Here is a 14,538-nt window from a genome sequence, read left to right as displayed (position 1 = left end):
AAAAACTTTAGCGAAAAGAGCGGGGTATTGAGGAGGGGGCGACCACTCATATATGGAATAATTTCGGTTCGTTCTAAGTTTCAGTATTGCTCCTTATTGTCAGTTGATAGAAATCGTATGTCCCATTTGAGATGCGCAGACGACAATAAGGGCTTGAAGCCTTCTCTCTGCGTACAGGTCCCTTACCATGTATTTTATTCTTTGGTTGCTCAGTAAAACTTGTCCTTGAGTTGGGAAGGTCGAAGTTGTCACCTTGTTAAAAAACATTAAATCCGAAAAAAAGCCTTTCATTTACAGATTAGATCATAAATTAAGAATAAAGTATTTCCAAGCCAGGGTGAGCTCCCAAGCCATAAACCAAGCCAGACAGAGGTACTATGCGCAATAACAACTACCAAAAAATACTTCGAACATAGTCCTGAGACATCCATCCCAGGGGAAGGGAGTGGGGTATAAAAATAAGAAAAAAAGGAAAACTATGCATTACATAGTTGCTTTGGGTTAAATATTTTCTAAAAAAGAGTTGTTTTAAAATTTTATCTTCATTTTTTCAGGGGAAGGTAGAAGACGTAATCAAATATCAGTTGGTTCAAGCAGTGAAGTCCCACTGCCTGGAAGAGTCACTGATGCAGAACTTAAAATGCTTAGCGCTACTATTACATCCCCTAGCGGCATTGAAGAGCCTTGCTTCTTGAAACGCCTTCCAAACGGAAACCTTGGTAAGTCTTCTTGACGCCATTAGTTGCTGTACGTCCAACTGACAATAATTTAGTCGTCAGACAATTTTTATGAACAATTTTGATTTAACAAGGTTGAAGATTAAACTCGACACTTGTTCTTTTATCATTTTTTCCTTTTAATTTTATGGAAATAAGAATGGTTGCCAGGGGGAAGCAAGGCAAGATCTTTGATTGGAACAGCAAGGATTCAGAACAGGAATTACGAGGAATTACTGAAAAAGTAAAAGAAATCACTTGTATTACTGGAAAATATAAACTGTTTTGATAATGAATCTGATGGTAAATATCCAAGGACTGATTATTGCTTCTCGTTGATTCAGTGTTACTAAAACATCATCAGACACCAATATACTAATGAATGACATCAATTTCAGATAAAAAAGATAAATAAATAAGGAAATGCTGAAAATGCTTAAGTTCACTGAAGTTTAATAAGCTCTGTTCTGTAATTGGGTCTGTATTTTTTTAATGCTGCCTTTAATCTCCTTCGATCCTTTTGTTCTAAGCGTGAAGGATATTTGTGGACTCTTTTCCTTTGGTACTAAGAAAAACGAGGAAAGAGATCAAACGCCCCAATCAATTCTCATGAGACCCAGCCATTGAAAGCAAAGGTCCCCAAAACTTTCATTGAGTTGTATAGGCTAATGTTAAAAAAATGTCAACGCAAAAAATTGCGTTATTCTAATATTTAGTCGAAAATTTACAAATTATGTAAATTAAAATTATAAATTAAATAATATTTATTCTAAAATTTGCGTTATTGCAAACTATTTGTAGGTGCAAAGTAGGTGCATGACAGATCCTAGTGTTAGGTGCATCTTATTCGAGGGGACGCCTTTTTTTTCAGTTGTGTGAGGTGTACTAATGCAGGGGTGTACGTGTAAAGTTCTTGGGCGGCGTCAAGTTTATAAAAATCCCTAAAATATGCTAAGTATGTGAAGGACGTGGGAAACTTATAAATATCTGTAAAATTGGGAGGGGGCTCCTGCTTAACTTCCCTCTTATTGTATGTGCCTTGATCCAATGGTCAAAGGACCTACAAAACGTAGACTCTAATTATGAATATGCAATTATATATCAACTTCCATATGTATTCACAATATTTTCCTGGGGGAGGGAAGAGAGGAAGACTTTGATGACAGTTCGATGAATTATTCCTCTACCTGTCCTTTTTGCTCTTCATTGATGAACGTGTAGGCAACAATTCTTTTTTTTTAAGAAAGAGAAAGTAAAAACAATTTTTGATGGACAAGCACTTGGCAAGTGCGTATTCAAGATTTTTTTTTGGGTGGGGGGGGGGTAAATACATTTTGTTACGTTTTTCCGACTCGAACAGAGATTGCGGGAGGGGTCAAACTTGGTATCCCCCCCCCCGAATGCGTCCTTGACGCTTGACAATCAACATTAATAAAAATTGAAAGTTTCGATGTTGAGGTTGAAATTATTTCGATTATGAGTTTAGTTCTTTGTATGATCTAATTTATTACAATTTATCTTCATAAAACAATCTTAAGAAAATATTAATTTAATTATTTCCTGGAGTAGTTTTTATCAAAAGATTAATAAAGTCTGACCTCTTTTTTTTGGAGCATTAATGTCAATTTGTTTCTCTTTTTCTTATTTTGATTGTCAAATAGTTTGCAAGGTGTGCTGGGAAAAACAACAAATTCGCTCGTTTATTTTAATTCAGAATCAAGAGTGGATTGACGTGGAAAATTGAAGTCACTCCCCGGAACGTACACCTTAAAGTTTATTCATGCTAAACTACACATAAGGCATCCCTCTTAATGAAAGTGCAATGCCATCGTATTTATTACAAAAGAAACATCTAGCCACCAAATGTTCATTGATCAGCTCTGAGACCATAGAGTAAGAATCTTTTTTTTATAGGAAATAGGTATTTCCAAGGTTATTTTTTCTCATTTAACACCCGCCATCGTTTATTGAATGAATAGATAATCCTGATTCACTGAATTTAGCTTATAAGAACGAGAAAAATTATTAGTGATTCTACCAGTACATGGTATAGTTGACTCTCCAGGAAAATTATCATTCTGATTTTCAACCCCCTCCCCCCCCCCTCCCCGTTATGTCTAGGTATAGCGTACCTTAGGTTTTTTTTTAACATGGGCTTTGTTAAACACTTTCCATATAAATTTTTCGAAACGTAGATAATTTCGGAGACCACACTGCTTTTCCATGACGATAAATAAAAGTTTTACTACTGATGACGGTCACTGCATACGTGACCGAAATATCTGGTATTTTTATATGAATTTCTATCACTGTTTGTGAGACATTGTCTATTGAAAGGATTTTATACTTATTTGAACTTTTATTTATTGTTTCGAAACGATTCGTTGAAAGGATTTCCTAAGACCGGACTTTCTTCTATATTTTCATTTAAACTATTATCCTCTAGATGAGCCTTTTCGTATGTATTTGTTGTACGTAACTCTTTTGATAAAATATCAGAGTAGAGTTTCTGACAAATTATGGCAAAATTATTACTAGCTGTATCAACTGGTACAATTACAAATTCATTCTGTATATTAGCTATTGCTTGTTTCATATTAGCATCATAAAATATTGAATTTGTCTTAGAATTATTTGGATAAATTGTATATATGTTATTTGGTGCACCTGTCAAAACCAAATTCATCCCATTTTTAAATCTTTCTTTAATAGTTTTCTCCTTCTTGCACCATTTATCAATAAATAAATTTAAATCATTCTTGGGATTGGCTAATTACTAAGTTTCTAACCTTGAGACATGCAATTTTTTATTATAATAGATCATTCGTCGCTAAAGGTTATTTCAAAGATGATTTTAACGTTCTAATTTTTTTTTTATTGTTACATTGTTTTCAAAACTATTCAGAATTAGAATTTGTTGGGTTCACTTTTTAAGAGCTAAAAATAATATGTTTTGTAGGTGTTTCCTTCACTCCAAGAGAAGCAGGAGATCATTTTGTTGCTGTCAAAAAAATGGGGAAGCATATCGCTAATTCGCCATTCAAAATTAGCGTGGCTGAAAAGCAAGTTGGTGATGCCCGAAAAGTTAAGACCAGTGGAATAGGTTTAAGAGAAGGGAAGACTCATACTGCCAACACCTTCAAGATTGATACAAGGGACGCAGGTTCGTTCCCAATTTATCTGGACTTTCTATTTTTCTTATTATACCTCTTCCTTTTTCATCATTTTTTCTTCGTGCAATATGGGCAACTATTGGCAATCCTCCATTCAGAATCAGCGCTGTCTTAAAGTAAGTTGACGACGCTGAAAAAATTGAAACGAGCAGAATAGGTTTAAGGGAAAGGAAAACTCCTACTGCCAACGCTCGAGATTGATATAAGGGATACACTTTCATTTTTAATCTATCTTTGCTTTCTTTTTGTCTCTTTTCCTAATGACTAATTGTCTGATTATTGGTATCTAGAGAAGGGCAGCTAATAGGGCCGCTAAATTAATTTCCTCTTATTCCGACAAGGGAAAGAACGTTTTGTTATAAAGCATCCGACAAGTGTGTATTCTCTGCAGTAATTACACTTTGGGAGGAAGTTCAGGCCTGGTCCTTCTTGGGTATGGTGTTAGGCAGGGGGCCATGGATCTTTCCTTTTCCTCTTGAAAGGGATGTGGATTGTTCCCAAGCAGTTTTTCCTTTCTTATGCATACAGAAAATGCTTTGTGTAGAGATGAGAAGACGTATTGGTCCCTGACCTTTAGTTGTAGAACCCATTACTTTTTGAGGCAATAAAAATTTCAGTGAGTTAAATACTCTGAAAACTTGGCATAAACCAATTAGACCACTTAATGACTGGAACAGTTTAGTTAGGAATAATGACGATATTAAAGATTGAATCTCTTTCTCCCGAAAATTGGTTTTTGTGACCAAAACACCTTTTTTAGGTCAGAATTGTCATATCTTCATATATATATATATATACATATATATATATATATATATATATATATATATATATATATATATATATATATATATATATATATATATATATATATATATATATATATATATGCAGTTGGTTGGCTAAAATCGTCTTAAGCAAAAATATTTACTGTATATTCAACAGCCTTCGTAAACAAATAATAAATAAATAAAAACATACAGTATTGACAATTGAGAATTTACTTCGAAATATACAAAGAGATAAAATTGAACAAAAAAAACTTAGCGTCATTATACTAGCCGATTTTATAGTTGAACAAGTTTTATATTTCAAATTTGAAACCAATTTTAAATTTTAATTTATTTCATGTTTTTATTTTATTTTTTTTACTTGCGTGCCGAATTGCCTGTTTTTGCTTCATTTTAGTCACTATCTTTATAAAGCCATCATTTCTATATATCTTATTACTCTATATATATATATATATATATATATATATATATATATATATATATATATATATATATATATATATATATATATATATATATATATATATATATATATATATATACTGCTCTTGTTTTTTCCTTTTTTTTTTTAGTTTGTACACCGTAATTTTTCTTCCAGGATATGGAGGACTTTCCCTGTCAATCGAGGGCCCTTCAAAGGCCGAAATTGATTGTAAAGACAATGAAGATGGCACTCTAGACATTTCGTATAAGCCAACCGAGCCCGGCTATTATATTATCAATCTCAAGTTCGCTGATCACCATGTAGATGGCTCTCCATTCACTGTGAAAGTTACTGGTGAAGGTTCAAATAAGCAAACTGAAAGAATTAAGAAGCAAAGAGATGCAGTCCCCATTACGGAAGTGGGAAGCAAATGTAGACTTCAGTTCAAACTGCCAGGTATACCAACTGAATATTGTATCCTATGATATTAAAGTGTTAGAGTTTTCTAGAGGAATTTTCTAAAGACAGACTTCTAATGAAACAACAACAGGTCTTGTTTCTAATGAAACAACAACATGTGCAAAAATATTGTGTGATCTTGCTTTCTGTGGCTATACCAAAAGAATGTTTTGTATGAATGGGCCAGGCGTCACGCATGAAGAATGATAGGTTCCTGGAAATTAGGCTCTTTGGATATTCATACGGGGCTAAACGAAACGAAGGACGTCCTTGGGTAGAGTGGGGTGATTCGGTTTGGAAGGTTTTAAAGGAAGTTGGAACTTTACGGGAGGAAATAGAGAGCGAAGCTTCGAATCGATTGGGATGTAGGATGGGCGTTTACATCTGTATTAGCCTCTTGCTGCTTGGTGAATTCATGGGTTGTAAGTAGTAGTAATAATAGAACGGTTTGAAAAAAAGTATTTTTTGCCAGAAATGATTGCTATATTTTGTTATATGAAAGGAGGCAACCCTTTTCATATACTTGATAATTTATGTCCGTTTAAGGTTCTCAGTATTCTCAATGGCCTTGCAGTAGTCTGGCCTCAGCAACCTGTGGTACTTACAATGTCTGAGCTCTGTCATGCTTTAACTTGACTCAGGTATTGGTGATCTCCATTCGGGCATAATGGTAACCCTAACAACAGTGATCAGTCACACCTTCTTGCGCACAGCTTGAGCAATATAAACAGGGTTGATGTTAGGGCTACCTCCAGTGGGACAAGAATTTTTGTGTTGTCTTTAGAACATACTTGGCAGTTTTTTACAGCACTATTAAAACTGGACCACGCCTCGGTAGAATAATGATAAACTAGAATGGCTCTTAAAAAAAAACAAAAAACGTATAATTTACTACATCTTCGTGTTAATCCCTGCTGTTTTGCTTAGTGGGAGCCTAAGCGTCCTATCACACTTTATTATTTTTTTTTTCTTTTTTTTGTGAAAGCTATGAACCATAATTATTGCTTTTGGCCATTTATCTGGGGCAAAGAAAAAGCATGTCCTTGATTAGGGTGAGAGTTCACTTATAAAGGATTTAAAGGAAATTGCAACTTGGGAGGAATAAATAAAAAAAGTTTTGAACGCATTGGGTTGGAGAAGGAGTGTTAGCAGCTTTATTGGCCTCAATGAGTTTGGTGTGGAAGGAGTGTTTTTGGCACATTTTTTGTTCCAGAAATAACCAGGACTTTTTTTATTATCTTTCTCTGCGTATTATTATTTATTTGTATTTGTTTTCTCAGACGTCTACTCTTTTAAATTAGTTATTTAGTTTTGGAAACTAGATATTTTTTATGTCCCTCTTCTCAGGTGTTACTCCAAAAGATTTAAGCGCTACCGTTGCCTCTCCGAAGGGAATTGTCGAGGACTGCTCCATAATGCCAACTGACGATGATGGTTTTGCTGTAGACTTTGTTCCAAAAGAGCTTGGTGTCCACACAGTTTCTGTCAAATTCAGGGATGTTCACATACCAGGTTAGAAATTCACTGGTACACGTATTTACTTCACTTTAAATTAAAGGCCTATTTATATTTTTGATCTCGATTGCGTTGCGATTTTGAATCAAGTATATATTTTTCTATCTTTTTTTGTATAATTTCAATGTAATTAAGATTTGAACTACAATTACCTAAATATAATTACATTAATACAAGGAAAAAAAATATTGGTGACTAAAGTAAAGAACAGTGAAATGAAATTAAAATTCAGTCACGGTTAAAAACACGACAATTCGATAATGTAACAACAACAATTATATTAAATGACAATTCCAATCTAGTGCTTGAAGCTATTTTTATTTTTCATAGATATTTGCGCCAGAGTACATTTCTTTCTTTTCTTGAGGGTCTAAATTTATGAAAAGTATAAAAACTATATTTTTAAGGCACAATTTTTTAACTCTTTCAGGGGCGGGGATTATTTGCTCTTTATGCTATGGTGTTGGTACTATTAAAAGGACCTATCCCTTTTCGGAACTCTTATCTGTTTCGCCATGCTATGGCCAACTATAGAAATTAGTTAGAGAGGGCTAACTTGTAACGAGTCTTGGAAAGGGGAAAGGTCGACCAAGATCCTTGTCAAATTTTTTGCAAAAATCAAAAAATTTTTTTTTTTTTTTTTTTTTTTTTTTTTTATTTTTACTTCCTATTGCCAACTATAGAAATTAGTTAGAGAGGGCTAACTTGTAACAAATCTTTGAAAGGGGAAAGGTTGAAAAAATCCTCATGGTTTAAAAAAAAAATATATAAAAATTAGTATTTTTGTATGTTTACATAGGAGGGACTATAAATGTCTGGTTCAAATTTCTAGTATTTTTATCTTATTGGTTCTTTAGTAACAAGTGGCTCTTTACTTGTTTTGTATAGTTTCACTAGCTCTAATATTAGTAATGCTATTTTAGTAACAGCTGTTTGATTAATATCGGTAATAGGGAGAAAAATTAACGGTGTAAAAAGTACACACGAAAATTGGGACGAGAATAGATTTTGACTGTATTACTACCCCAGTCTAATAATAAACATGTTTTTTTCAACCATACCATATTACCTAATTGAAAAGAACAATATTTGTAATTGTGATAGAACCTATTACCTGGGGCGTCGTTGCGGGGGGGGGCAGTCATCCTCCCCCAATAATGTGGAGAAAGAAATATTATATAACACCTAGCCCTTTGACTATCCGGATATGGATCATTCTTGCCCCCCCCCCCCCGCAAAAAAAATGCTGGACATTCGCCCCAGCCTATTACTTACCTAACCATTGTATTTACCAAAGAAATTAAGGAATCGTCATCCTAATAATGCAAAGACGCTATTTTGCTTATCTTCACTTCAATTTTTTGTTAAAGGGACTAATGTTTTAAGTGATTTTCTAAAAAGAATTTACGTTATTCCTAAAAAATATATGGATAAAATATTCTAAATGAATCTGTATATCTCCTTAAAAACCTCATGGAGTAGGGTAGCAACGGCATCTTGGGTGAGACTGTGTTCCAGAATTCTGACTATATCTGAAAACAGTCTTATAAACGATCGGTACTATATTTTCAAAATTATGACGATTTATGGCAATTTAGCTGAATTAAAAAAAATATTTGTAATTCAATAAAATCAACATTATTTGTAAATAGTAGTGTAAGTTTTTCAAAGTATTAATGATGAAAATTGTTTGATTTTACTATAGCACTGAAGGGTATGTAAATCTGTCCCTTTTCTTTGTCTTGATATATGAGTCTGATTGTATTACCGAAATTATTGTCAAATAAGCTACTATTTACCCATAGTTCCTTTAAATATTAGCTTTTTAGTTTTTCTTCATAATTGCGTTGGTTAGACCTAGTCATCTGAGTGAGGACCAACGACAATTAAATTAGGAAACATGCTTGCATGTTTCCTAATGAACTTCAGACTTTGGATCTGAGTCAAGTCTTATGAATGAAATAATGCACGACACAAAAAGAATAGCGTTAAAATAATATAACGCAAATACCAAATTAGTAGCTGAAATTTGGACCCTTGAAATAGAGTTTGTTTTATTTAGTGGAGATGGGAGATAACTTAAGATGTATTTTGAGTGAGCCTCTTTGATTTCAGTACAATTAATTAATTAATACAATTAAGTACAATTAATTAGCAGTGTCAAGCGAGAATTAAGGAAACTATTATCATGTGTTAATTTCATGTTCTTCTATCTATATTTCCTAAGTACATCTTTCTAGGATCCCCTTTCCAATTCACTGTTGGCCCACTCAAGGAATCTGGGTCTCACAGGGTCAGGGCTGGAGGTCCAGGTCTTGAGAGAGGAGAAGTAGGTGAATCTTGTGAATTCAACGTATGGACCAGGGAAGCTGGTGCTGGTTCATTAGCAATCTCAGTCGAGGGCCCCTCAAAGGCTGAAATTGATTTCAAGGATAGAAAAGATGGCTCTTGCTACGTTAGCTATAAAGTATCCGAACCAGGTATTTTTTCGAAATTCATAATAATGAGTATGGGAAACCGGTAAGAGTAAAATGTATATGAACCTTGCAGAACAAAATGTAAGAAACGTAAGATAACATAATAGAAAATGTAAGGTTGCGTAACGAACCATAAGATAAACAAAACATAAGGTAATAAAAGAAAAGATACATAAAAAAAGAAACATAAGATCAACGAAAACTGTCACTGGTATGAAATCTATATGAAAACTAGATGAAATCTTTCACTTTTTGAATTTATGATTATGGAATAGTTAGCTCTATGTTCAGTATGCAGAATATAGGCTAGCTATTTAAAAGACGTACGAAAAAAAACTATTAGATCCTAAGTATAAATATTTTTTTTAGCTCCTACCGACTGCTAAATCTTGACGATGTTTTTTTTTATATATTTCAGCATTAGTGCTTAAATTTTATAATCTTAACAATCTTAAAGTAATACACCAAACAAATCTGGTTTTTTTCGAGGGGGGGGGGGAGGGGATAGCAGCGGTAACACCTTTGTTTGTTCAACGATCAGAAAAACAGAAATGAGGTTGCATTGAAGTCACTATTAGGCCCTAATTACAAATATAACCTTTAGCATGTACTATCTACTATTTTTATTGTAAAATACGTATTTTATCAAAGTGTGTTTTAAACAATTGTATGAATTTGCGATTGGTTTTTGTTTCTGTGACTACCACGTTTGTCATCAACACCAAAAATATAAATAAGTTGCCAATATTTTATGAGGGAAAGGAAACAATTAGTAAATTTGACAGAGAAATTAGCAAATTAGCTATTGTCAATTAGACAATTCAATAACTAAATTTTAATTCAAACCCTTTTTGTTGGGACCGTCAAAAAACGTTTTGTAACTCCATCAGTTTTTTTTTTTTACTTTTGTTCAATTTGAAAAGAAATGAAGTTTAACATTGTAGATGTGATTAAAACTGAATTGACATTTTTGATTCGTTTAACTTATTTTTTGTCAATTTATAATTTACGAGTATCTTTAAAGAACCAAAGACAGTGCAAATGAAATCTGAAGATATTTGAATCAGTAAAGTGGAAATTTAAACATTCATATACGTCTTTGATCAATTAAGATAAATCGGGGATTCAATTTTTAATGAGAAGACCTTCATTTGCAGTTTTGGTAGTAAAGGGTGCCAACTAAGGTTGTAGCGAAAGTGCAGCTGTCTTATGAAATGAACAGATTGGTTAATGTTTGACTTTTTTCGGACGACAGTATTCCAGATTGAGCTAAATTAGTTTTGCCTATTTATTTTCACGATTCAATACGGCAACACTGATGAAAATGTGACACAAGCCTTAAAACCTGATAATTAAAAAAAAAGAAAGATAAATCTTAAAAAAAAATCGTGGTTTTAAGGTACGAATAGACATAAGATGAGTTTAGGAGTGGCTAAAATATTTTATTTTGAAGTCCTTTGCTACTGTGGTCTCAAGTTTTACATTTATCAACTTAAACTTTTATGAAAAAAGTTTTTGTTTAATGACGTCTAACTTTGTCTATACGATTTTTTCTAATTCAAATGTACTTCATTTCTAGTTCAAATGACATCATTTCTAGGTGAATATCAGACGCAATTCATATTCAAATATAATTTCTTGATGTATATCAGGTGAAAATCAAGATAGAGGAATTAAATTTCAACTTTTTCTTAACATAAAAAAATTAGTTAGTATCATAATATTTTGTGCTTGTTGGACTGAAACCAAATTAATTTCTTATGACATCATTAGCTGAACAGGAACTTTAATGAATTGAATATGATTACTTTTTTCGTGAATATCCTTAATATAATTGAGCATGCTATTAATTTGTGTTTTGTTTGTTCGAAGCCAAGATAACTTTTTATGACATCATTTATAGGTGAATACCGAGTTGGAATCAAATTTAATGAGCTGAATATCCCAGATTCGCCTTATCGTGTTTATATAACCCCAGCAACTGGAGACGCTCATAAAGTTGAAATTGGACAGTTTCCAGATCAAGGTGTTAAATCTGGAAAGCCTCAAGCTTTTATCGTTAGGAAATGCGGAGCAAGGGGAGAGTTTGATGCAAAGGTAGGCTCCAAGCTCATATTTTTCTTTGAATTATTGACAAATTTACATTGAGAGCAGTCGCAAAAAAATTACACATAAGACTAAAAATTTATTTTTGCCATGTATTATTCCGTGCATGCTTATGCACATTATATTTTCAGAATTGTTTTTTCTTCTGAATATTTCTACAGACGAAAGTACTGGACTTGCTATAAGTTTATAATAATTCCCTATTTTAATTTTATAACAATTTGCTATTATTTCCTATAAGTCTATATTTTTTTAGGATTAGTTTTACGTCTTTTCTCTTTGTAAATAAACGGTGTCGATAAGATTATTTGAAGATGATTGGTGCAGGTTGGCTGCGGTCATTCAGAAGGCAATATTGTATGGGAGATAAATTTTACAGGAAAGAGGAGTAACTAAAAAAAAAGAAAAAAAAACGTTTCGGATTTCTAAATTTTTGTTGCACACATTTGTTTCTACAAAAAAGGTTCGTCTAGGCATACAAGATGGCGGTACAAAGAATTAGATATAACAAGCTAATTTTTTAACGATGTTTAAAAATTTAAACGATGTGTGTTTTAGAAAGAAAAATGAAAACCAAACAAAATATGACAAAACGCAGTGACCTGATCGACAGATGCTTAGGTTGACCTCAATTTTAACTGAACCGAGCCTTAATCTGTCGTTCAGTTGGATACTAACTGTTGGATATTAACCGGACGTGAACCTTTTCTGTTATGTTAATCCAAGCTGAGCTGAACCTTAAGAATGCTGACCTGAGTTTGAAAAGATGTATCCTAGCCACGTTGAACCACGTAAATAAATAAATAAAAAAGCTACAACTTTTTAAGGCTTATGTTTTTGTTTTTTTTTTCATTTGCCGATTTTTCACCGATTTTTTTTTCTTTTATTGTAACTGTCCTTGATACCGTAATACTTTTGACTGCCGAAGTCGCTGTTTACGATAATTTTTTATTTTTTCTGTGTGATTTTAGGTTGTTTCTCCAACTGGTACGGAAGATGACTGCTTTATTTCGCCTATTGTTGAGGACGAAACCTACTCAGTTCGATTTTTGCCTCATGAAAACGGCATTCATTACATTCATGTAAAATTTAATGGTATTCACATCCCAGGATCACCCTTCAAACTAAAAGTTGGCGAGGAAGATTGTGACCCCGCAGCTATTAAAGTTAAAGGGGATGGTATCTCTAAAGCAGTCTCAGGTAAGAAGTTACTTATTTTTGATCCACATTACGCTGTTAAAATCTGTGTTTGACTAGTATTCCACATCCCAACCTGTTTCTGAATTCGTAACTTTCAAATTTGAGTTGATACTCCTCGTTTTGCATCTTCTTGCATATTAATCATGGTTGCAACGGTAGATGTAACCTAGTAAAGAACGAACCACGACCCATAGTAACCAAAAATGAAAAAAAAGTGTTTACGAAAAAATCGGCTAGCGAGAAAAATTGCAATTTGTAGCTGATTCAGGAATGGTAACCATTATCTTGGTTAGTTTAAATAGTAAAATATAATCTCGAAAATAAATTTATGTGAATTAAAAAAAAATATCCTGAAATCCCTAAAAAATAGTGTCTGATCGAAAGAAAAAGTACGCCACTGGAATCGCCATGGCCAAATACCTTCTACAGGAAATGTCTTTTCGACTCTGTCTTACTGTCTTATCATCAAATAGTTTATATATAAAAAAAAATAATTTATAGTAGATTATCGATGGAAAATATTTATTTATTTGATTTTAAATTTTGTAGTCATGTCCCAAATATTTTTTTTTAGGTGCTTTTATCTCTAAATTCATCAAACATTTTTTTTCTAATACAGGAAAACATAAATATTTAAGACTGATTATGAAAGTAATTTTTTTAGCCTAAGCATAGTGTGAGTAGTCATAACCAGTAGGATGATGGAATATGTTGATGATTGAGTTATAGGTAGTGTGATGTTGGTAGAGGCAGAGTGATGTAAATGCAGAGAAATGTAGAGAGTAAAGAGGTGATCGATTCGGATGACGTAGTGAAGATTTAAGCTCAGGTCTTTTCTTCAGAAAGAGACTCAATCCATGGCTTCTTGATTATGGCTCCTATTCTGGCTTCTGTTGTGGTCCAAGGAATAGACAATCCTAATCGATAACTAGTGGTATGTTGAGGGATAAGATTGAATTACGTTAGTGGTAAAGATAGTGTCATATGGATCGAGGGAGAATGGTAGAGATAAAGCTGTATTATATAATCAATTGCATCTTAGAGCTACTCAGAAAATCCAACAGACCGAATGGAATCTGGATAAAATTTCCTGAAGTGAGTGAAGTAAGGATTTGATATTTTGATGTTTCCTTCATAGGGGAACATAAATTCCACTGTTGCCTTTTGTTTGCCTCTTTTTTAAATTCTTGATCAGCATGCCTAAGACTCTAGGCAGGCATGCCTTTCCAAAAACTAACCTGACAAGTATGTGTCTAATAAGAGAGTCATGCATACTTCTGCCATTTACCCGTGCCCCAGCCATTTAAACATTTGCCTCTCAATTACTTGGACTATCTGTCTTGGCTTTTCTCTGTCTACAATTATCCAGCGTCTTGATGCAACCTATGCAACCTATTGCAAAATACTTGTTAACTTCAATTCAATTCTTGGTATCTTGGTACTAGAATCTTTTTTTGGATAAAATTTCCTGAAGTGAGTGAAGTTAGGATATATTTTAATGTTTCCTTAATAGGGGAATATAAATTCCACTGTTGCATTTTGGGTTCTTGGTACTAGAGTCTTTTTTCTGGATAGAATTTCCTAAAGTGAGTGAAGTAAGGATTGGATATTTTAATTTTTCCTTCAGAGGGAACATAAAGTCTACTGTTGCTTTTTGGGCTCTTGGTACTAGAG

The 14,538-nt window shown here is 33.2% G+C and overlaps 1 protein-coding gene across 4 annotated transcripts in view; it reads left to right on the top strand.

Moving 5' to 3' along the window:
- The window catches only part of cher (filamin A protein cher), a 170,548-nt gene that overhangs the window by 143,446 nt on the left and 12,564 nt on the right, over positions 1 to 14,538 (top strand). For all 4 annotated transcript variants that reach the window (XM_089094873.1, XM_089094876.1, XM_089094875.1 and 1 more), the window contains 7 exons: positions 555 to 719; positions 3,676 to 3,879; positions 5,282 to 5,563; positions 6,914 to 7,078; positions 9,322 to 9,561; positions 11,462 to 11,655; positions 12,636 to 12,864. In XM_089094873.1, the coding sequence (XP_088950999.1) occupies positions 555 to 719; positions 3,676 to 3,879; positions 5,282 to 5,563; positions 6,914 to 7,078; positions 9,322 to 9,561; positions 11,462 to 11,655; positions 12,636 to 12,864 (1,479 nt within the window). The remainder of the gene's footprint in view (positions 1 to 554; positions 720 to 3,675; positions 3,880 to 5,281; positions 5,564 to 6,913; positions 7,079 to 9,321; positions 9,562 to 11,461; positions 11,656 to 12,635; positions 12,865 to 14,538) is intronic.

Source organism: Artemia sp. Qi Xiang Cuo, chromosome 9 (assembly GCF_049724085.1).
Source record: "Artemia sp. Qi Xiang Cuo chromosome 9, ASM4972408v1, whole genome shotgun sequence".
Classification (NCBI taxonomy): domain Eukaryota; kingdom Metazoa; phylum Arthropoda; class Branchiopoda; order Anostraca; family Artemiidae; genus Artemia; species Artemia sp. Qi Xiang Cuo.
The sequence above is the reverse complement of the archived record's forward strand: the minus strand, read 5'-3'. Positions and strand labels throughout refer to the sequence as shown.